Source organism: Watersipora subatra, chromosome 1, assembly GCF_963576615.1.
Source record: "Watersipora subatra chromosome 1, tzWatSuba1.1, whole genome shotgun sequence".
In the NCBI taxonomy this organism is placed as follows: domain Eukaryota; kingdom Metazoa; phylum Bryozoa; class Gymnolaemata; order Cheilostomatida; family Watersiporidae; genus Watersipora; species Watersipora subatra.
Window position 1 is genome coordinate 33,828,262 of NC_088708.1, and position 26,336 is coordinate 33,854,597.

General features: G+C 36.4%; 1 protein-coding gene across 1 annotated transcript; it reads right to left on the reverse strand.

The window, feature by feature from the left end:
* Positions 1-26,336, reverse strand: LOC137389567 (protein PTHB1-like). The gene is made up of 20 exons (XM_068075649.1): positions 26,219-26,336; positions 25,981-26,125; positions 24,541-24,719; positions 23,176-23,350; positions 22,951-23,029; positions 22,763-22,844; positions 21,551-21,773; positions 16,065-16,246; positions 14,978-15,054; positions 11,132-11,188; positions 10,670-10,772; positions 9,637-9,741; positions 8,431-8,571; positions 8,228-8,323; positions 7,156-7,322; positions 4,955-5,107; positions 3,563-3,745; positions 2,227-2,419; positions 940-1,164; positions 1-509 (listed from the first exon to the last, which is right to left on the reverse strand). Exons 1-20 carry the CDS (start codon positions 26,334-26,336, stop codon positions 427-429), a joined length of 2,766 nt encoding a protein of 921 aa, XP_067931750.1. The 3' UTR covers positions 1-426.

Genomic DNA, 26,336 nt, shown 5'->3' on the forward strand with positions numbered 1-26,336 from the left:
GAACTTTATATATCAGTTTATTTACAATTTAACTTATAAAATTAAATATAAAGAAATTGAGTACAACTTGCTGCGCATGACAAGCATAGACAAATAATTTGTGAAACTTGCATTTAAGAATTGGGGTTGGCACAACGCCAGCGCATGATGTCACACCCGAAACAATAGTCGCAGTGCTAGATTGTTGCGACAGGTACACACGGTGACTACTTCAACGAGTTTACATTTCATCGATAAGGTAATAGTTAAACGATGAAAAACATATTTTTTGCATCCACAAATAAAACTGCAACATATACATGCCTTCCCTCGATGGCCCTAAAATGATTGAATCAGCTGCTTCTTTCATGGAGGAAATAGGATATGGAATGATGGATATCTCATGGATTCTCCCATCATCAATCGTGGCAATGTAAAGGTTTGTATTCACATGCCATCTCCATTCGTGAGCTCATCTAGATCAGGCACCTCAACCTGACTTTTTCTCAGGGGCTTCAGCTTGCCACCCGCTAAAATATAACGACAATGAAGGTGATGGGTCATAGCTGATTTTGACTTCGAGCCAATGAAGCCTTGCTGTAGGTATAAATATCTTCTCATGATAGCCACGCAGCAGAGAATTAAACTATAACCAAAACTATGAGACACTAATGGGTAAGGTCTAGAATGACTCAACATTTTCTACATAAAGCATAAACTATTGCACAATAATTAGATATGACGTCTCCAGGCTCTCTACGCTGACACTGTTATAAGGTTTTTATGCAGCTAACTGCGGTAACTGTGGAATATATAATCAGCATCAAAAATTTATGGGTATAGGTTGACGCAGGACTTTGTATCCGCTGACAGGTAGAGATGAATAACAATGACTAGTTGAACAGTGTAAACACTTATTAAACTAGCGAGGAAAGACTGGCGAGAGACGGCCCTAGTCACCTTGAAGAGCTGGCAGCTGATTGGCTAGTTCAAGATCAGATGATCCATTTAGTTCTGAAAGTCTGCGAGGAGATCTTACATCTTTATTTGACCTGAGGCCACCAGTCTTTTGCCCCATGCGGGAGCCTATAGGAGTGTCCGACGCACCAAGAACACTAGCTTCCCGGTCCTTCTCAGCAATGTTTCTCTTGTCCATCACTTTATCAGATGCCTTTGTGCTTTTTCCTATAAGCAAAGGCTAGGAAATATTACCACAACTTGAGATATATATATAGAAAACATATTTCAGGTTAAATGTGAAATTTACTAAAAACTTTTGCTTCATGCTTTTTATGAACACCAACTAATGTTGGTTAGTCCTGAACCAGGCCCGGTTGGCTCATTCATGTTTTACTTGATTGAAAATATAAGCTATCCGCTTCGATTGAATAGTGGTAACAAGTGCTTTCACATCATGATGCATTAGTGAACATGTAACTTCCTATCATGGTGTTACACCTGACTAAGTTTACCAATATACATGTATTTATAAGAGTGAGAATGAACAGCAAGTAGTACTTATCAGTTATGAGTTCATCGTGAGGGAGACTGATAACATTATCATGGAGACTGATAACAACCCAGCAGTTTTGTCTCCTATACTTGTTTTTGTTATATACATGTAGTTCTCTATTCCTATACAAACAGCTTTTCAAAGCCAGCACCTCCTACAAGTTTGCTCCATAAAAAATGATAACCCTCAAATCTGCATCATTCACAATTTACCAATAGTTAGTAAACGTGTAGGTTAAACGCATGACAGACATTTGAATGGTTTCCTCATTGTGGTCAAATCGTACCTGATTCTGCCATTATCACTACAGTCAATGGTGCTTATCACAAGCGTTATTAGTCTACTGTATTTCATTGGATGCATCAATATAATTGGTCACACGTAGTGAGTGTGTGAGTGTGCCTCGTGATCACACCCTAATCACATGCAAATATGTGACAATTTTAGATGTGATGCTTCATTGCTGTGCTAAAATAAATCAAATTATATTAAAATAATAAAATAATTAAAGTGTAGGTTAATATAATTGGTTGTGATTTTGGTTAGCGATTCTAATGGAATTACATATTTTTTGATGTCTTTTGATTTGATTGTTTAATTTTGCTAATAAGTTCTACAATTACACTCACCATACCTACTGATTGGTCAATTCACTCTTGACCTCATTTTCTCTCACCTCCTCAGCACATACCTATTCAGATTTGAAAGATTATGACAAGCTTTATAATACCTACCAGATGGGCGTTCTGAGGAGAGTGATATCCCTTTTGAGATGCGCTCTATAAAAATAGCAATATGCTTTTTAAGTTTGCTCGTGTCTCCTCCGAGGTGTAGCATCTCTATGTTGACGTTCTGATCTTTAACAGACTTGGCCAGATTGGTGCGAAGCTGCTGCGTAATTGTGGTGTCCACCATTTCCTCCCAGCCCTAAATCCAAAACAAAAAGCATATATTATCATGTTTAGAGATTGGCTCCCCTGACAAAGCATGAGCATGTCATGCCTAAGTTGCAAGTCTTTCAAATGAGCAGAATTAGCTAATCCTTCGTTTTTTCATGACATCATTCTATCGTTGTCTGCCATCTTTATGGACAACCTTTATCGTTAAAAACATGAAGCTTCTGCAATTAAATAACGCAAACAATTCTTTTGTTCGCAAATTTTTTATTTTAGTATCAAAACAACACCGAAAAATACTATTAATAAAAAGAATGACGATCGTTTTCTACAAAGAAGGCAGCTTTTTCGTGGACGAGCGCATGTGCAAACAGGGTGATTACGTCAAAAGAAACGATGGATTGAGAAAAGAGTTGATGCTTTATAACACACCGACGCTGCTCCATATCGGGTTATGTAGTCAAGTCATCCAACTCAGCACCCATCATATCAAAATCTGGAATTAATACCTACCATATCCTCTCCCATAGTCTAATTATGAAACAGAATGAAAACTAGTGCAGATTGCCTACAAACTAGTTCCAACTAATTATGCAATAAACAATACAAATATATTTGTGGGAAAATTTTTAACCAATTGAACCACATGCAATTCTTTGTTTCTCTGAATTTGTATGAATATTATTGAAGACTCTGATGTCTCACAAATTCAAACTCATTTGCGTTTAGATCCTGAAAAGGACATTTGTATCAAGTCGAAAGAGAAGTGCCAGGAAGTCTATGATTATGTCTGCCGGTGGCTGGCAGCATTTAGATGTAGAAGATCATCATACTGCATGTTACTAGTTGACCAGCGTACATATCAGCCTTAACTGGCTGGCAGTCACCAAGAATAATAAAGAGGAGAAAGTCCCGGTATCTCTTAATAAACAGCCTTGTAAACAAATGTCCATTGCTTCGAGTGCATCGTATCCGGCAAATTTATTGACAGAGTGCAGAACTATTCTAGTTATGCACAGGTAAACTAGAGTAGGACTTGTCGGTTGCAATAAACAACAGTGAAACAAGTAAACTCGTGATAAATATGATCAATATTAGGTAGTTTATGGTAAGGTCTTCCCTAATGCTCCTGTGTATCACTCCTCTCGACAAACTGCGTTGAATTAAACCCTACCTGATACCCGTTGTCAGTTACATTTGGATCAAGAATGGCCTGAAGAACCTTGAAGTCAGCTTCTGAAAGGTCATAGGTCAGCAGTATCAAATAATTGAGGAGGTTAATTGCACTGCTGAGATTGTTTGCCGCGCGTTTCAGAGTCTTCTGGTTGTCCTGAGCATGCTCAGCAATGGCCAGCAGCTGAAGAAAAAGCATTCTGCTAAATGTATGAGAGACTGAGCACGGCTGCCTACTTAACAAGTGGTAATGTTGACTAAGGCTAAAAGGTGAGAATGATATTAGAAAAAATCTACTAGTAAATATAAATGTAATGTGTGCTCACGGCGAAAAATGGCTTTTTTGTTGTCTTATACAGCATAAGAGTATTGTGAAGTAATATATTTCAGTAGTGCTGCCACTTATATTGCTGTCACTTCACATAGATTTCAATGACAACAATTTTTTAAGTTTGTTAGGTTGGTTATTACTAAGCATTGTAAATAGGCTGAGTGTTAAACTCAAAGCGTGTAAACAAATCAGTAAAAATTATTGTTTTTTTCTAAATCAAAGCGAATTTGAAATATTGAGTTGACCCATGATTGATTGGCAAGTCTGTTGTCATTTGATTACTCATACCTTTGTCTTTGACATTGTCTTTTATCTGCGAGGATAAGCAATAGAAGCAACCTAAGACTCGCCTTCCCTGTGAGGCTGATCGTAGAAAGCTAAATAAACTAAGAGGACAGTCTGATATATACACATATAGCCCCTAACTGATATATACACATATAGCCCCTAACTGATATATACACATATAGCCCCTAACTGATATATACACATATAGCCCTTAACTGATATATACACATATAGCCCCTAACTGAAATATACACATATAGCCCCTAACTGATATATACACATATAGCCCCTAACTGATATATACACATATAGCCCCTAACTGATATATACACAACAGGGCAGTCTGATATATACAAAACAGGGCAATCTGATATATACACAACAGGGCAGTCTGATATATACACAACAGGGCAGTCTGATATATACACACCATGGCAGTCTGATATATACACAACAGGGCAGTCTGATATATACACAACAGAGCAGTCTGATATATACACAACAGGGCAGTCTGATATATACACAACAGGGCAGTCCGACATATACACAACAGGGCAGTCTGATATATACACAACAGAGCAGTCTGATATATACACAACAGGGCAGTCTGATATATACACAACAGGGCAGTCTGATATATACACAACAGGGCAGTCTGTGTACTATATTAGTAAATATTAGCTAAATTAGTTCATATGTACAGTTATTAGTACAGTTATTATTAGTTCATATGTACTAGTACTACAGTTACTAAAATTACTAAAGGAGACGCACCTGACGAAATGTGCCTTCAAGCAAGTTGTCAAGATACGCGAGAGGTGATGGTGTTTTATCCTTGAACCTTGTGAGCAGCCTGCGCTGGATTGCTCTAAACTGAAGTGCTTTTTGTTCTAACAGCTCTTTGTACTTGAGAGCGTGTATCCGATACTACAGTGAGTAAGAACCAGCCTTAATTTCCCACACAATATCTTAATTTTGAGTTATAACAGCTCATAAGCAGTGAGGTGAACCCTTTTTAAAAACCCTAAAAAATATAAAGTACATTTTCACTACCTGCGATATAGAGGTGTTGACGACAAAAATGTAAAAAATAAAAAAATACAAAAATATGTGACATCATTGATTCCTATAATACAAAAAAAATTCAATTTTTTAGTCAAAAGGATTAAGGGTTAATGCGTTTTTTGATATAATATAAAAATGACTCATTTTGAAGAGATGATGAGGCGTTACATAGTATAATGAAATTTTTGTAATCAGAAGATTTCAAAATACATGCGTGATACTAACCATTAAAAGTTTACTTGCAACCAAATTCACATTACAGTTATTACAGTTATTACAGTTATTACAGTTATTACAGCTATTACAGCTATTACAGTTATTTGGTATCAAAAAGGTTCACCATGTCTGACTCAGCTTTGTTGTAGGTGCAAAATATGTGGAAATGTGATTACAAGCTCACAAAAGCTAAAAAATGAACAGTTAATCACAGCCATCACGAAAACCCCTTTATTTGGAATCTCTTTATTCTGATGATGTACTACATACTACGTACTACTACTATTTCGATGGCGTACATTGTGGTTATTGTTTTGACACGTGATGTTATCAGGTGAAATTGAAGACCAATAAAAGGCTCAATATAAAACGTCTCACAGCACTAGTTTATGACAAACACTTCGGGTTCTACCGGAAAGCCTGTATCAAATATAGATGCTTGCTACTTTACAGTTTCATGTCAGCCTGGTCTAATCATCTAGTCGTAATCTGATCATGTGATCCTTTCGTCCTGCCAAATGGCACGAACAATGTCGGCAGCATTGTTCCACTATCACAGGTGACCAACAGGCTCCACACGTTTATTAGAGGATGATATGCACCCCCTCGAGCAAAGGTTAAAAAGTTAAACGAATTTTTACGGTAGGTTTTGAGGTATCAGTGCTCAAAGTGACAGCATTACGATGATGATGAAATAGACGCACAAGGACAATACCCATCATTTTATTGAATGCAAAAGTATATTTGTGAAAGTATTTCGGCGAATGAGGTTGCATGAATGTGTAAACAGAAGCCATCGTGCTCAACTACATATCATTTGAGCTGTTTTGGAAAGAGATTCCAAAACGTGATGGCTGTGATTAACTGATCGTTTATGAGCTTTTAAGAGCTTGTAATTACATTTCCACATACTTTGCACCTACAACAAAGCAGAGTAAGATATGGCGAATAATTTGCTAGCAAATAACTGTAATGTGAATTTGGTTGCAAGTCAACCTTGAACAAAGGTGCTTTTTTATGGAGAGCTAGCTGGATAGACCAAAAATGTCATGTTCATAATACTAGCTGATGACCAAAAGTTTGTGTTTTAGAGAATGAAAAACTATTTGTTTATTGCAAGTTTTTAAGAACAAAGGCTAAAAGAAACTAAAATTAGAAATAGCTGACAAAGGCTCTTTAACCTCGTCATGAATTTAACCTGAGACATGACTATCTCTCTAACTTGGGACATTACTCTCTCTCTAACCTGGGATATGACTATCTCTCTAACTTGGCACATTACTCCCTCTAACCTGGGACATGACTATCTCTCTAACTTGGCACATTACTCCCTCTAACCTGGGACATGACTATCTCTCTAACTTTGCACATTACTCTCTGTAACTTGGGACATGACTATCTAACTTGGGACATTACTCTTGCTAACCTGGAACATGACTTTCTCTCTAACTTGGGACATTACTCTCTCTAACCTGGGACATGACTATCTCACTAACTTGGGACATGACTTTCTCTAACCTGAGACATGACTATCTCTCCAACTTGGGACATGACTGTCTCTCTAATCTGGGATATGACTATCTCTCTAACTTGGGACCTGACTATCTCTCTAATCTGGGATATGGCTATCTCTCTAATCTGACCATGATTTGCAATTTTCAAGGTAGCAGAGGATGCAATGTCAGGCAGACTACCTCAAAATGAGCATCAAGTGACTCAAAGAACTCCTGAATCGGAAGGGAGCTTGAGTGAGAACAGATGAGTCCACTCTTCGGCCCAAAGTGGGACTTGAGTCGATCTATGAGATCCTTTGTAATCAGCCACATTGATGCAAAATCGTCTGACTGAATCCGATATCTCTCTATAAAATTTATTGCGAATACGGAAAGCTGTTGACATCAAAAGCATATACAGAGACCTATTAATATTGAAACCTTATACATGCGTAGAGGTATTAACTTTTAAGGCACCGGCAAAGCGGTATTACATGTAATATTTAGTGCATATACATAGAGTTATTAATATTTGAAGCATACACCTAGGGTTACTAATATTTAAGGTATATTATATAGATTTATTAATAATTGATGCATATTCAGTTATTCATAGAGTTATTCATATTAAGTGCATATACAAAGAGTGATAAATATTAGTGCATGAATATAGAGTCAAACCAAGTTATAGAGTGACGAAAATTTATAGCCCTAAAACATTGTTTCGTTTGGCTTACAATAAAATTAAAAGCAGAGCTTTAAATATGAACAAAACACACTGAGCAGGTGCTAAAAACGATTTTTAGCACCTGCTCAGTGTTAAGGAGGTTAAAAAGATGATTAAATTTTATTGTAAGCCATACGAAACAATATTGTAGTGCAATAAACTTAGTCACTCTACAACTTGTTTTATTCTAGCTCATTTTTAAGTTGAGCTGAGCGCTTTATACATGAAGTCACCACAATTAAACTGGTTTTATACATATAGTTATTAATATTTAGTGCATCAACATAGAGTTATACATATTAGTACACAAACATAAAACTATTAATGTTTAGTGTATAAACCTAGCATGATTAATATTTAATTCATATCCATAAAGTTGTTAATATTTAAAGCATTACCAAATATATGTTAATTAAACTACATTTTGAGGAAACCAACTGCTTGAACAATCTAATACATGTATGAGCATAACAAACACAAGTGATCGACGCTAAAAGGTTGTTATAGAAATATAAAACATCAATAGATTTGCATAGACCTACTTACGAGACGTTTTAGAAGCTAATAGAGTTACCACCGGTCCTCCATAAAACTGAAAGCCAAGAGCCGCCCCTGGTCCGCCCGCATTCATTCCAAGCAACTCTGCAGACAGACAGTAGATTTTATGGATTTTACTTCTTTCTTTCCACATAAAGTCAAAAATTCATTCTTTTACAACTGGCTATAGCAGTGTTCATAAGTAAGCTTACCTGGGAATAGATCGTTGAGGTTAACAGGTGGCTTGTTGGAGTCTACAGTTACTTTAAACATGGCCGACTTGACAGGAGGAGCTGGTTTGACGACAAGCTTCAGAGGCAGAGTAATATGGGATTGAGTGACTCGCGGAGAACCTATAGCCAACAGTATGTAGAATGCTGGCATTATGCTATACCATAAAGCTAAACAATATCATAGATACAAACATATGGTATGTACAAATATACCCGTATTCATATAGCCATCAACAGAAACACAGATATAATTAAACGAATCAATTTAGATCAATGTTTATGCGAGAATATACATGTATATATACACATATAATATATATATATATACTAGCTGTGCTACCCGGCGTTGCCCGGGTGTTAAAAATCAGCTTATAAACAATGAGAGGTAATGAGAGTTGCCTGCCACACTTGCTATTAGCCTGGCACATTGCCAATAGATAATTTGAGTAAGCTTACTAATAAGAGCTACGGCTTCTCATGACATAATGCCATGACTTTGCGTCATGACCAAAAGCGTAATGTATTTGCTCCCACATAGCGACATATATCGCCTAGTGAATCTATCCAGCTCATGTGGCTAAAATGGTAGGATGTTGGACTGGTGAACGGGAGGTTCCGAGATCAAATGTTCTGGGATACGGATTCTTTATTCCAAGATTTTAATAACTATAGCTGGACATGTACAACGACAACAAACTTTGAGAAAGATATACATGTATATATACAAATATATATATACTCCCATAAACATTGATATAAAGTGATTCGTTTTATTACATCCGTGTTTCTGTTGATGGCTATATGAGTATGTGTATACGAGGGCGATTGGATAAGTAAAGATACTTTCCTTATAAGTTAGAATATTATTGTGATACATGCATAATTTTTTGGAGTTATGTTCTTTTAGGTGTTGTCTTCACACTGTAATCTTTTTTAATAACTTTGAGGCTATAAATTTTTTTAGAGACTATTTCAAAATGGCTGCCCCTCTTGAAATTTCGGGCAGTCAAATGTGCCAGGCTAATGGCAAGTGGCAGGCAACTACATTACCATCACTGTTTATTAGCTGATTTTCAATACCCGTGCAATGCCAAACATTCTGCTAGTTTTAAATATAATCCACAATCCTCCCAAAGTTCATATCCTAGCTGGTCCATAACAAAACATTTTTGAGTAATCTCTCACCTGAAGAGCTCAAGTAGGTTGCAGCTACCCTGATGCGCAGAGACGATGGCAGGAAGTTGTACTTCATGAATATGGGTGCCCGAATGACTGCAGGACTGTTTGCACCTGAACAAGGAACTGAGTTAACATGCCAGGCTACGAGAAGCCTAAAGACTGAGAGCTTTAATGGAGTACCAGTGATTGTTTAAAATCGTCAGAAAATAAAATGAACATATATGAGATGTAGGCAATTATACACAGCAAGTCATATGATAACCATATCGAGGTTGTACATTACAGCCGACCTACATGCATAAAATAATATATATATTTAAACGACCCATTCAAGACTAAAATTGATAACTTTGCAGCAGGTATATTTATATGTAGGACACTATTATTTTAGTATTATACTATATTATTATATATTATTAAGGAAAAAAACCACATTTAAGGCAGCAGAGCACATCTTAGAACAACTTATTTGAGGTGTGCAGAAATTCCACTTAGTACGTCTTGAGGTAAAAACATGGATAGAAGTTGCATTATGATATAATTTCATGCAATTCTTTGAATTACACCTCTTCCCAATTCAGCCGAAAGTGTAAAAGTATGCCATCATGATCTCATAAATTAATTTATACAAAATTCTATGTAACTCTGCCAATGAGTAAAGACTAAATAGAGAGGCCTATATGAAATACGATGCATAGGTGGTGTGAGAAGTGTGACACTACAAAGCAGAAAGCAATTCAACTTCCACAGCAGGATAGAGTAACAAATCGTTAATTATAATCTCATGAGCAATAGATACACGAGGTTCAGAACATGAATAAGTCTACAGAAATCCCTGCACTGTAGAGTTAAAAGGGCGCAACAGGAAACTCTTTTGAGCTCATCAGCCTGGTTTTCAAGTAGTGAAAAGTAGTAGTTACACTTCCTTTAACTAGTGCGAGGTACTTCCTACACGCCCCTCAAATGATCAAAGTTCCATTGAGAATAGAAGCAATTGAGAGTGAAGTAAATGAGCAGATGACTAACATAGGAAACTCACTGATGGAAGGGAATTCGTACTCAGTGCGGTCTGAAGCCAAAGGACTATCCAGGAAAATGTTAACTCTGACATTAGAGAGAGACATCCTAACATGAACATCTATCTGTAAGAAAGGGACATGATATTTAGAATGAATGCCATACCCGTTTATTCAAAGCTGTACTAGAGCACGTCTTGCACAGAGTCTCTACTCTAGAGTAAGTCATCTGTCTACTGAGACTCTAGAGTAAGTCATCTGTCTACTGAGACTCTACTCTAGAGTAAGTCATCTGTCTACTGAGTCTCTACTCTAGAGTAAGTCATCTGTCTACTGAGTCTCTACTCTAGAGTAAGTCATCTGTCTACTGAGACTCTACTCTAGAGTAAGTCATCTGTCTACTGAAACTCTAAGCTACATGAAACCTTCGTCAGAATAGCTGTTTCCAGCGGAGAGCTAAGACAATAAGAAGGAGAGCTGTCTACCTGAACGGTTATAGAGGGCACAACGTCATCTTCTTTATATTCCACATCGTCGGCTCGCTGCAAAAACGCAACACAGAACTGACTGTATATAGATCTAGGTTTCATAGACTTATGCCAACAAAATCATGTCGTGCATAGTGGTATAGCAACCAACTCTACACATAGAAAACTCATCACACCCAATTCTGTATGCGGAGTAACCCTTACGTGTATCAGAATACTGATACATGTAAGGGTACTCCGCATACTGATACTTGCAATGCTCTGTATTATAATACACTGCAAAATCCATGACCCTTGTGGAAATTTTCTTTTCTATCTAGATATGAATTTATGTTTTCTTATAGCTAAACTAAAATGATAGGTTTGTGCAAAAATACAGAACAGGCTCTAAAATACAAATAAACAGGCTCAAAATAAAATTCAATTTGAGTTTCCGCGATAAATCACTTCTCATATTATTGTTTGTTAACTGACTAGGGAATGCAGATACCAAAAACCGTTTTTCCGTCTCAATTACACGTAAGTTTAATTATGTGTATTTCTGTTTTATATGCGTACATGAGATACATCAGATACGTGACACAACAAATACTACTCCAAAAAGATGTAGCTACTGCTGAAAAGTTCATATGAAACTCCTCAATAAATCACTATCAGGCTAAAAATATGTATAAGAAACTTTATGGCCCAACCTAAACCATAGAGAGCCAACAGAAGACTCAGGGCACTCAACATATTTTAACATAAGAAGGCGGGCCCACAAGTGTTAATAATAAGAAAAGAAGAGTACAGGAAGGAATTATGGCTAACCTGAAAAAGTTGTGAGTAAGAAACACTCTGTTACAGTACATTTCAATCTCTTTGGAAGGAGCATAAAATATCCTCACATCTATATATACATGCTGACCTCAAAGTTGGCTAATTATAATATCTTATACAAACACTGCCTTCAAGCTTAAGCAAACTGAACCAATGTATGAAATATGTTAGAGTCAAAGTATGAATGGAGAGAACTTGTACAAAGATTAACATTGAAGAGAAAATCTTGAAGCGAAGATGATATCAAATAGACAAACAAATAAAAAACAAATAAAAATGCAGGAATAATAATTTAGGAATAATAGAGAACATCTGAGGTTATGGAAGACACGAAGGAAGCAAATAAGCAATGGCGGGTGGTGAAGATAAATAAACGCAAGAATTAGCTTTGGCAAATGAAATTCAAAATACAAACATAATGAGAAGAAAGAAAAGGTTGTGAAGTGTAAGTGAAGGAAGCAGAAGTGGGATGATGCTCCTTCCAGAAAGATAGAAATGTTTGTCTTTTTGTGCATCTCTCTTGATACATTATAAGTTTTCACTCAGGAAGCACTTACTCTTTTCAAAACAGTGCCATAACTGTCATTAACAAGGCTTTCTAATTCGCTCTCGTTAAGGTCATAGTTACGGAATTTCACATCACTAGCTTGCTACAGAAACATAGAGCAGATAAAAGTGAGACGAAGTCACGGTAGTGTCTAGTATCTGATAGTGTTGACAAGAATAGATATCATATAGATATGACAGTACCAAGACTACACTACGGGTATAGTAATTATAATGATATAAGCATGATATGCAATATGTGGTGATGTACACTCATGCAATAGCCCATTGACTATGTAACTTTAGCCTTTGTCTAATATAAATGATTTGTTTGTATAGTGAAAACAACTGACGGAACATCTACACGACAATGAAGTCTTAAAATGGAAGTAACAAAATGTGGAGTTAATAATGTTTGGGCATATCATAAGGGTCAGAGTCTATGCGTATCAACAAGAAGAACTCAGACAACAAACATGAGCTAATGCAGTAAGCAGCTCATTCCTTCACTTCCTTACAGCTTCCCCTTCATGGCTTCAAGGACAACCGAGACAGATTGAGCGAGTCGAATAAGGATAACAATGTATAACTACCGAGGTAAGACTAAAAGAAAATGTTTGACAACTCCTAAAGTTGGATTGAATATTAGAGTTGCGTTCATTCAAACAGAAAAGGTGTCTTTCCAATATCACTACTTATATTACTACTGACTGCCTTCACAATGAAGAAATGTGGCAAAACTCAGATAGCTAGGAATCAGGGGAACAACGCGTGCCCAGGCTTGGGGCCACTAGTGAGTATTGAGCGCACTGCACTATTTGCTTGCTAGACGACAGTAAGGTGCACTAGGCACTGCACTAGCACTAGTGCATGGCATAGTAATAATATAAAATGCACTAGGCACTGCACTAGCAGAAATTCTTGTGCACTAGGCACTGCACTAGCACTAGTGCATCGAAAAGTGAAGTCAAAAATGCACTAGGCACTGCAATAGTAAAATTCTTGTGCACTAGACATTGCACTAGCACTAGTGCAGTGTAAAATCATAAATGCACTAGGCACTTCACTATTAAACTTCACTAGGCACTAGACCAATGAGCTTTTTTGCTATAGCAGCTGCAAGAATTGCTTGCTAATCAACAGATATCTACTGCTATCCACTGCAATAGTACAATTATAGCTGTGAAAAGGATGTCAGCCATGTATTTGTCAAATAAACTAGTCTCACCTAAAATTTCAAACAAACCATAGACATACAATAATGCTCAATATTAAATAGTGCAGATGACAACAGATATCAAATAGTGCAATGTATTACAATTACAATAACTAAATATACTAAGCAAGCATGGAATGGAAGAATTCACTTCTTATTACATAAATATACTATGTACAACAAGAAAATCTACCCTTGGATAAACCAGTATCATGTAAACAGTAAGTCATATTGATGGCAAAATTGATAAGCAATATGGTTCAGAGAAGATGTTTATTAGACTGAAGGAACATTAGCCTTTCAAAGTTGGCGTCAGTCAGTTTAGATCTAGTTTAGACTAGTGCATACTATGTCGCACTAGGCACTGCCCTTGCACTAGTGCATTTATGAAAAAGTTTCCAATCCGCACTAGGCATTGCCCTAGAGCATTTTATGTTGCACTGTGCACTGCACTTGCACTAGTGCATTTATGGGAAATTTCTAATCCGCACTAGGCACTGCACTAGTACAAACCATGTCACACTAAGCACTGCACTTGCACTAGTGCACCCAGGGACTCATGTCAAATTTGCACTAGCATTGCGCTAGACATTTCTATTTTTAAATTGCACTGCACTATGCACTGCACTAGTGCAGTGCACTAGTGCAGTGCGCACTGCACTGCTAGTGGCCCCAAGCCTGCGCGGCGTGCCAGTTGCTCAAGACATTCTTTAAGGTTTTATCTAGGTGATTTGTCTATATAGCCAACCCCTTGCTCATAAACAGGAGGGATTACTCCTGTGTTAGCCCTGGTAGACCTTTCCCTAGGGTAGCGCATTACAGCTTTCTTCATGAAATCTATTGACATTTACCTAGAGCTCTAATTGTACTAATCTATATTTTTATATCGATGTTTCACAGCATTACTGGTCATTACTGGTCATGGTCAGCAACTCTACAACTATACCTCTGACATTCTACTGAGCCATCGGTGGCAACCTATAAGCCTGTTAGATGTACTCTAGATTTTTAATGGTGATAACCTATAAATCTATTAGTGAAGTTACAGTTTCTGGGTAGAAGGTTGGCACAATTTGGAAGTCTTTTAATTCCCTTCAACACTCATCGCTAGTTACTGTGGCGCACATCTATGCAATCGCTAATGGTAGAGTTGATATATCTCTTACTCTTACTTCAGTGCAAATGTATAATAGATAAGCCTTAACGCATGCTAATGTCTAAGTAATGTGTACCAGTGAATGAAGTACTGCAGAGACACTTACCGAGGGAGAGTCTAACTGTGACGGTGTAGTTATGACAAGCTTGACGTCGTCTTCCGGAGCCTTAGCAGGCAAAATGGCTACAAGACAATCACAGTACAACAAAGCACACTTTCTGTAAGACAAGCATAGTAAAGTACATTCTGTGTAAGGCAACCATAGTACAGTACATCATGCAAAATATAGACATACATTTCTACATTGTATATCTATATTTCATACAAATATACATCGCAGCTGTATTTGGCTTAAAATGTTTGCAACTTGGTGATAACGTCCAGCAAGAGGCTTTTGCACTCAATCACGGAGATGTTAGATCCTGGGGATCCGGAGATGTTGGATTTATTGAGGGCTTATCCTGCTAATGCAAGGATAAGCTCTCAATAAATCATGATAATGACAAGGCAACTGGCTGTTTGAGAAGCAAGAGCTTAAGCAATTCATGCACTCGAGCATCGCATTCATGAAACTATGACTCATGCACTCAAGCATCGCATTCATGAAACTATGACTCATGCACTCGAGCATCGCATTCATGAAACTATGACTCATGCACTCGAGCATCGTGTTCATGAAACTATAACTCATGCACTCAAGCATCGTGTTCATGAAACTATGACTCATGCACTCGAGCATCGCATTCATGAAACTATGACTCACACGCTTTTCACAGCTTGTAAACCCTGAGGTTCTGCTTGATAAACCCTTTTAATTTAGTATGATATAAGTTACTCAGTCCAAATTACTAGGGTCTACAAATACACTTTCATATCGCATAAAAACTAACAACTTTCATGAAAAAACTCATTGATAGCAAATAGCCTGAGGATTAACATTGAGAGAGAGTTGGCCTAGAATATCATATAAAGCATTTCTTACATTTCATCAAAGAAACACCAAAGAAACTTTGAATAGAATTTATTTTTGTGATTTACAAAATATTTATCAAAAGAGTTTTGAATTTTAAAAACAACTTTGTAGCAATCATTACTCAAATGATAATTTTTAAACTATATGATTAAAACTGCAGAGCACAGCACCTGATGAGGCTGTCTCCATATCACATGCATGCATTGCTTACAATCCATACCTTGTTTTCCAGATTTCTCCCGAATGATTTGCTGGTATTTTCGAATTTCTGATGCATATTCATCGTATTTGGTGTGACGGAACTGAGTGGAAGGCATGACCATCAGAGCCGGGTCTGTACCCAGGTAGTGTATACCTAAATGGCCTGTCTCAACCAGCATAACTACTCCGCCTGGCACCGAACTGCAATTCATAGATTATGTTGTCAAATGAGTCCATTGAAATAATGAAACATAATATTCATATACTAGGTGAATGTTCGGCCGTTTTTGCACAGAAAATTGATTTTTAGTTAACATTTACCATTCTAACTTTTGAATGAAAATATAAAATTATTTCTGTGTGTGTCCGGCCAATGCATAACTCAAATATTCAAAAGCTCGAGGTATGGCTAAAACAGATTGTTGAAAAACATTTCTTACTTCTTATGCTACACATTCGTTCAGTATTTAAAACAGCTTATAAACAGTGGCAGGTAATATACTTGCCATTGGCTGAGTTTCTTTACCCAATAAATTGGAGTGACTTAAGCTGGTCTAAATCTTTACTATAATAAGAAAAAAGAAAAAATGTTGCACTTCGCAGGAATCATATCTCTATGTTTGGCAGATGCCCAGATGTGAAACTAAGCGCACGACCACTAAGCCATGCAGCCAGCTTTCTGCAAGTTGGAATAATTGTACTTATAATCGTTACGTGTCATGATCTTGAAGCATGCTAGTAATAACCAAATGATCATTCCTAGTACTGCAAGGTGGTCGCGTGGTGTAGTAGTTGGTGCGCCTGTCTGCAAAACTGGAGTTCAATTTCAGTGTGAAGTAGGTTTTTGATTGGCATATTTTAATTGCTATGTCTGGACATACGGATGACAAACTAACAAACAAGCAATGAGATTATAGACTAGAATATAGACTACGTAAGTGCCCGGGTAATAAAAAAGTTTTTGGACAGAAAATTGACTTGTATTTAACATATAACAACATTTACCATTCTAACTTTAAAATTTCATATTATGAAAAAAGTATTTTTGTGCAGTTCAATTGAACAACAATAACACAACTGTAAAAGTTTTCAAACTTTTTCAAACAAATGTAAGTTTTAAATTTCATAACTCGAAAGTGTTTCGTTGAAACATATTAGGAAGAAAAATTCAAATGTAAAGGTATTTAAATGTAATTGTGAAATTATTAGCAAGTAATGGCTAAATGTAGTCTGTTTTGCTACGGTTATAATGGAAAATTAGGTGGTATACAATTATATGATTTTAGTTTGTTTCAGTGTTGGCATGCCAATTTTCACATGGCAGTGTTGGCATCCAAAAATATCGTAGGCTATAGACGTACATTGAGTGGTATAAAAACCCATAGTAACTATCTAATGCAATCATTTCCTGGTAAAAATCATCATAATCATAATTAAAAAATAGTAACAAAATATTGTGTAAACACCTTGGTACCTTAGTCACTATAGATACTAACAATGACTTTAGTGCCTTAGTCACTATAGGTACTAACAATGACTTTAGTGCCTTAGTCACTATAGGTACTAACAATGACTTTAGTGCCTTAGTCACTATAGGTACTAACAATGACTTTAGTGCCTTAGTCACTATAGGTACTAACAATGACTTTAGTGCCTTAGTCACTATAGGTACTAACAATGACTTTAGTGCCTTCTGTGGTTATGATCTGCAAGATAATATAATATTACAATGTACTACGTAGAGAGTTCTTAACTAACATAAATGCTAAATCCAACTTAAATGAATTTAGCTTACTAAACACATACTTTAAAGAAGTTTTAGTACATATTTTAGTAAACTTCAAACTTTGAACTAAAATTTTATCATTTATTCGTTTGTGAATCGGTTTTTACCAAAACGGACAACGCTGAACTCGCCATAGCGAGCAACGTATCTCTTAATAAAGGATATAATCAGTACACATATCAACAATAATTTCTAGAGAAATTATTGTTGATACCGTGTATGTGCTTTGAAAGAACATCAGGTATGCGAAATAAGGAGAGATAATACCTTTCTGCACAGTCATTGCGGTTGATTGGGCCAGGTGGTAGTGTTTCGAGCTGGAAAGCAGCGTGTCAGAAGTTCAAATCCCTTACATTGCAATTTTTTCTCAACCTCCAACTATGGCTTCAGATTGAGGGACAGAAATGGCTTTTAAAATAGTAAAGATTTCAGATTCTTCTTGATTTTTTTAACGGAGAAGGCAGAAAAGATTCGCCTTAACAAAAAATAACGGAAAAGCCATTTCCTGAGGTTAGCCGAAAAATATTTTATAACAAGGGCATCGTAACGCGTGGGTGCAGTGGTCAAATAATACTTCATTTAGCATGTACATACGCTATACGGTAAATGACATTGTCTCTGATCCATACGCCAAATGATGTGCTATATGACACCACATGCCAAAACGATATGTTGGACCTGTGAGTTATCGATATCATTCAGTATCGAAAGTTTGGAGTTATGCTCTCTCAATACAGATTATTGTGACGTGTCACCAAAAACAATAATACGAGGGTGATAATCATGTATAAATAAAAAAAAATTAGTAGTTGTTTTATTTAACTAACTCTCTAACTTTATTTAAAAAACTTTTATGAAACTTTTTTCTACCTCGCCGGTCTGTTTCTAGAGGATTCTCAAAGATAAAGGAGTTCCACGGACTCGCAAATAAGTTTTCAGGAACTAGTGCTGTGCCGACATTGAGTCACGAATGCTGGCGATTATCGATGTTGGTTCTGCCAATTAAACACAGATATTTATGGTCTTGACATGATATCGACAACGTCGATATACCAGATTACAGAATCGACCTACAAAACGCCTCAAAATGATATCGTCCCACACCAAATCGACACCTATCGTGCAATATCGTTTTATCGAGCAGCATTACATACGCCTTGTATAGCTCAATGGTAGAGTGCGTGGATTAAGTCATGCGGTAGCAATCTCTGTGAGTTCAAACCCATCAGAATGCGGAATTTGATTCTAAAATTTTAATTGCTATAGCTAGACATACACACACACAAACTTTGAGAAATTTATATACACTAGCTGTGATACCCGGCATTGCGCAGGTATTAAAACCCAGCTTAGAGGTAATGAGAGTTGCTTGGCACTTGCTAATAGCCTGGCACAATGCAAATGAAAATTTTGAGTAAGCTTACTAATAAAAGCTACTGTTTCTCATGACATTGCGCCATCATTTTACTGTCTTTACGCCATATCGTGACGGTAGCGTATTCGCTCCTATATACTGACATATATCGCCTAATGAATTAATCAAGCTCATGTGGCTGAATTGGTAAGGCATCGGACTGATGTACCGGCGGTCTGAGATCAAATCTTCTGCACTACTGATTCTTTATTACAAGATTTTAACAGCTATAGCTGGAAGTACGCATAAACACACACAAACTTTGAGAAATATATATATCTAAGTCCCTTGAAATAATATGATACATATAATCTAAATATATAAATTCTGTGTTTGTCGTTTGTCTGTCATTAGTGGTTCGTATGTCCAATTTAGGAACAAACAAATTGCTTGGCATTGGATTTAAATTTGGAACCTCCAGCTCTGCAGGCAGACATTCTATCCACTAAGCCAAACGGCTACATTGCTATACAATGGAATAATTGTGGTAATACTCATTACAAAAGTTAAAATATGCACGCTTGAAGTGCTTACAAAAAAAAATTAGTTACTACTAGCAAAAAATAGCTTGAAAATCATAACGATTACAAGCTGGTAAAAGTAGCAGTACAAAGTAGGTACAAGCAAAAATATAGACAAGCTTATGTTAGTAGCTTAAGTTATTCTAATTAGCCAATTTGCTAATTTTGCTATTAGCTAATTGGTCAACTTAGCCAATGGCAACTAGATGTACATTACTTGTCACTGTTTATATGCTGTTTTTTATTACCCATGCAATGCCGAGCATTCAACTAGTATACATATATAAGGCAAAACCCTTACCAGGTATTAATTGTAGCATATAACAGTCTTACCATGACAGCAATAAACCGTGAATGTAATGTGCTCGGTATACAATACCTGCATACGCTCACCCTAATGTTTTACTTTTCCAACTTTAGATGTAATTTCCCACATAAAATGCTCAAAAATTTTTGCGACATGGCATTTACTCAAGTGAGAATGAACGAGCGATGACGAAAACATTAATGTTACGAATGATTAAAAATCAAAAATCTACAAGTTCACTATTTGTAAGTTTATGTTAGACTATCACCACCCTACCTACTCTCAGTCTGCATCCTGTATCACTAAGGCTACACCTCTGTATCACTAAGGCTACACCTCTGTATCGCTAAGGCTACACCTCTGTATCACTAAGGCTACACCTCTGTATCACTAAGGCTACACCTCTGTATCACTAAGGCTACACCTCTGTATCACTAAGGCTACACCTCTGTTCACCAACTTCTGATGGAAGTGCAAAATAACACTAATTTGCAAAGGTATTAGCTAAAGTCATGCTAAAATTTGCGTAAGATGCATTTTCACAAAAGAGATGTGCGTCTTCATATACAGACATCCTGCTGTTAAGTTTTTCTCTTGTCGTGTGATGTCTTTATATGAAGACATTTCAGAAATAAAATAAGCTTTATGCATCCAAAAAGTATCATATTTGAGACAAAAACGTATAATATTCGCTTAAACTATAATGGATGCATTCTACGCGAATAAAGCGTGTTCAAAGCAGTCAGTTTTAGCAAAATGATCTCTCATAATATATATCTACAAGTACCTACAGCGAACATAACTAAAAGGTTGGAAAGTATACATTGGACTAATTACATCAGTAAACTGATACCATATGGAAGCCTGTGCAAGTCTGCCGTTTCTCATTGACCAATTTGATAATTACCAATCCTTTCATCGTGAAATTCACAAAGTAGATATAAAACACATGTGATACGGCTCACACAGTAGTAGGCTACATTACCATATGAGAACATCATGCATGCATACAAGATGTCTGTGTGTCCGCAAATGTATGCCTGTGCTTGCCTGATCTTTATGTCGTATAAACTTCCAAATGGCTGCACAGAATATCTCCATAATTGACATGTAGGCTACCAACCCGACAGCCGTTTAGAAGTTTAAACATAGTAAAGATCGTGCAAAGACACATACAGACACACGCAACACACACAAACACATCTGCATGCGCAGAGTCTCATCAGATTGGTTACAGGATATAATATGATTTTAACACCAAAAGAAAGTCTCTGAGCGAACTAACTTTGTATGTCGAGGCTTTACTGTATACTAATAATGACAAAACAATATGAGGTTTGATAATTTATGAAACCTCCTATCCTTTATGAAACCTAGGCATTGACAAAAAGCTGCAATTTAATTCTTTATTATAATAACCACAGCATGAACTCGACAACACTGAATACACATGTCACGGTGAAGCAGTTGTACTCACTCCATAGAGCAGTAGTCGATTTGCACAGGGGTGTGATTGAGCTGAGCAGCCCATTGAAGAACACAGTCTTTGTAGATCATAAGCGTATTGGTGTGGCTTGCAATCATATAGTTGACAGTGTCGATAGACTGTCTGTTCACTTTCATGCATCGCCCGCTATACTCCAATTTTTTCATGAATTTCAGTTTTCCTTGCTCAGTGAAGCAAAAGACACTTCGCTCACCTAAAAGAACCAAATAGGACTGAAAACTCCGTTATATTTGATCTCTACACTGTCTCTACACAAAATAAAACTCTATTATATTTGATCTCTACAGCGTCTCTACACAAAATAAAACTTTATTATATTTTATCTCTACAGTGTTTCTACACAAAATAAAACTCCGTTATATTTGATCTCTACAGTGTCTCTAGACAAAATAAAACTGTTATATTTGATCTCTACAGTGTCTCTAGTCAAAATAAAACTGTTATAATTGATCTCTACAGCATCTCTACACAAAATAAAACTCTATTATATTTGATCTCTACAGTGTCTCTACACAAAATAAAACTGTTATAATTGATCTCTACAGCATCTCTACACAAAATAAAACTCTATTATATTTGATCTCTGCAGTGTCTCTACACAAAATAAAATACAGTTATATTTTATCTCTACAGTGTCTCTACACAAATTACATCAAAAACAACAACAATAGAGCGATAAGCTAAAGGCTTCACACGTTTTTCCAGAGCCTGGTAAAGTGACGTGCTAGTCTATAGGAGAGCATCTCAGAGTTACCCTGCCTGAGCGAGTCTTTCATCCAAGAGTATAACCAGGCTGTGTCAACAATGCACACCGTTTCATGCTCAATACAATATGGACATAGTTTTAACCAAACTTTGTGCCACAAACTATAAAAAAACGATGATCTTTCCCTACCGATGATAAAAAGGATTGCAAAGGTTGTTTTAACGGATACTAGAATGTTTGTCAGAAGTATGAAAGAATGCTTTGTTACTCTTATAATTACACATACACGTATCTAGGCTTGAGTATTTATAAAAGCTACATACTATCAGCTATATGAAATACAATGGTCTTATGTCTTAGTTGTAATAAGCACACATACTTTGTCATTGCTCCTCTCTCAGACCTTTGTATGGAGTGAAAATAGTAAGAACACTGCAAGTAAATTTGCGTACTACTTACTAATTTATTTTACTTACCGAGTATGAGGATGGAAGGGGAGGCCCCAGTAAGTACTTCTATACATATTGCCTGTTCCCCGATGCACATTGACCAATCAGCCTAAAAGGAACTGTCTATGTACAGCCTGGACATTCAGTAATCCAAGCAGACAAAGGTACATATTGACAGCATACCATGTTGTTTAACTTAGACCTTAAACACTTACAGTTACACGCTTTCCTGAGGATGGGTTCTGTGCATCCTCTTTGGTTTTGCTTTCCGCGGCGACCGCCAAAACTTGATACCTTACAATAAAATAGCAATGATATTACAAAAATATTAAACATGACATTTATTTCACAGCAAAGAATTTCCTTTTAGTAGGTTTGTGGGCTCTACCATAAGTTAAAATTCGTTCAATGAAGAGTATAACACAAATATGAACACTCACTTATAGGACTCTACAGCCCTAGATGAAGAGACTGTTATAAAGCTATCAATGGAAGGGACGTATGCTAACGGCCCTGGAAGGAGAGAGTCTGGTAAAAATCTGGTGAATGAAAAGCTCTCCTGCTCAAACACTGAAAGGGTTCCATCCATAGACTGTACACATATGAAATCCTTATCTGTAATGGTCACAAACTTCATAAGTTTTTTGTTCAAAAACTGAAATGTAACTAAAATGTCCTCAGATGTATATTTTATGTTTATGATGTTTATGATTTAACTTTATTAAATATACCAATATCTAGATCAATAAAAAATAGCTTTCAACTAAACCAGATTAGTGGTACCTTCAACATTTTTCTAGGGATGAACAAGTGCTCTAAACTGTTGATCAGTTTAGAATGGATGACAAGCGTTTTTCATAGGAAAGGTAAGGAAGGGCAACTCAGAAAATTTATTTAGAAAAATCTAGAAGATTTAGGAGATCTTATTAATCTAAAACAAAAGGGCTACTAAGTATTTTACAGAATAAAAATCAATCGCACAGTGATGTACAAAGCCTTAACACTGCAAGCTTGGGAAGTGGAAGGACGGTACCAGACTACTTTTAACTGCCAACATATCAAGTTGGCAGTTAAAAGCGGTCTTCTCAAAGTATATCGACCAAAATTGATTTTGTATCTTAGTGTGAGTTGATAATTTGGTGACTCCAACACATCCATTGTTAATATTGCTTAATATACAGATATACTTACATACAAACCCAGACATACTAAGATATAGACATACTAACATACAGACATACTAATATACAGACGTACTAACATACAGGCATACTAACATACAGACGTACTAACATACAGACGTACTAACATACAGACGTACTAACATACAGACGGACTAACATACAGACGTACTAACATACAGACGTACTAACATACAGACGTACTAACACACAGACATGCTAACATACAGACGTACTAACATACAGACGTACCAACATACAGACGTACTAACATACAGACATACTACCATACAGACGGACTAACATACATACATACTAACATACAGACATACTAACATACAGACATACTAACATACAGACATACTGACATACAGACATATGTAGCGCTAACAACATTAGAACATGAAGCTAAGATTGATTTACACAGAACGACATCAAGCTTAACAAAGCTTCCACCAGAAGCAGCGGTAGTAAAACTGTAGAAAAGCGTTGACGATTATTGTGACATCACATGTTTAAACCCACTTCATCATTTAACCGTTAAGATGAGCAAATGTATTTTGTGTAGAAGTTCATTTTCATTTTAATAAAAAGCAGAATAAAGATAGTACGATAAAAATTGACCTTGAACCTGGCCAAAAGGCCCATGACACATGTTAAATGAAGTGCGCTGAAGGTTGTGTGAGTAGATATGCTTGAGCTTGTATTGGGCACCATGGCTAATGGCTCCTGCAGTGCTGTTCAGTGTGTAGACGCTAAGTCTTCGTGGGTGCAGCACAGCAATGCTGTATCCAGATATGGCACTGAAATATATAAATATACATATATTACTATCATATAATCATCCATTCTTTCAAAATACTTAATACAACGTGTCTAAATGCGTTACAAAACCTACTAAAAAGATCTGTGATATAATCTGATACATAAAAGACATTTTTGGGATAGCGCAGTCATGCAAAAATGAAAAAAAATCTGCCAAGTAAATGATTTAAACCCGGGGTTCCTCGAATGGCCACAGCCAGTTAGACACAGGGGCCAACGACTGTCCATCATAAATTACATCTGATATCAGTCAAGCTAACAATCAGCCAGTAGGAAGGCTGTAGAAGCACTGTGCTTAATTTTCAGGATCAATAATTTCAATGAGGCTACTTAATACATCAAACTTTTAGCCATTCCTGTACGAACAACTACATTGAAGTGAATTTTTTTTCAAAGAGTTGTTGAAATGGACTCATTTTTTATATGTAAAGATAATTTATGATGTTCAATCCAGATTTCTTGCTTCATTTTACACATAAATAAAAGTCTACTCTATAATATCACCAACTTAGTTGTCTACAAAAAAATAAAATTATATTTTTACACGAGCATTACATAAGCTATTACTTGTTAGCAACATATACTCATACACGAGCATTACATAAGCTATTACTTGTTAGCAACATATACTCATACACGAGCATTACATGAGCTATTACTTGTTAGCAACATATATTTGTACACGAGCATTACATAAGCTATTACTTGTTAGTAACATATACTCATACACGAGCATTACATGAGCTATTAATTGTTAGCAACATATACTCATACACGAGCATTACATAAGCTATTACTTGTTAGCAACATATACTCATACACGAGCATTACATAAGCTATTACTTGTTAGCAACATATACTCATACACGAGCATTACATGAGCTATTACTTGTTAGCAACATATACTCATACACGAGCATTACATGAGCTATTACTTGTTAGCAACATATACTCATACACGAGCATTACATAAGCTATTACTTGTTAGCAACATATACTCATACATGAGCATTACATAAGCTATTACTTGTTAGCAACATATACTCATACACGAGCATTACATGAGCTATTACTTGTTAGCAACATATACTCATACACGAGCATTACATAAGCTATTACTTGTTAGCAGCATATATTTGTACACGAGCATTACATAAGCTATTACTTGTTAGTAACATATACTCATACACGAGCATTACATGAGCTATTACTTGACATGAAACTCTAAAAGTTGTTCACCTGACAAACTTGCCACACGAAACTTGCAAAATGGCCGCTCCAAGATTTTGCTCGATAAGCAGCTGCTCAGGAATAAAACCATCTTTTGACAAATGTGGGTTGTATATTCGGAGAATTCCAGCATAGCTGCCTATCGCTATACGCTCTACAAATAAGACAATAAGCAAGCATGTAATGAGTCAAGGTTTTTGAGGTTGTCAAGCATGATAGTAAATTAATCTGGCATTTGGCAACATACCGATGGCAGTGATAGAGTCGACATTGCTGATATTGCCTACAACCAGACAACCTATATCAAAGTCTTCGCCCTGGCCAACCTGTGTATTCCACCAATCACGCGCCTTGAAAAGTGACAT

Coding starts and splice junctions, on each gene's coding strand:
- LOC137389567 (XM_068075649.1), bottom strand. CDS start 26,336: ATGTCACTTTTCAAGGCGCGTGATTGGTGGAATACACAGGTTGGCCAG. Junction 22,845..22,950: donor CCTCAGGAAAGCGTGTAACT/GTAAGTGTTTAA, acceptor AGTTCCTTTTAG/GCTGATTGGTCAATGTGCAT. Junction 3,746..4,954: donor TTGAAGGCACATTTCGTCAG/GTGCGTCTCCTT, acceptor CTTTTTCTTCAG/CTGCTGGCCATTGCTGAGCA.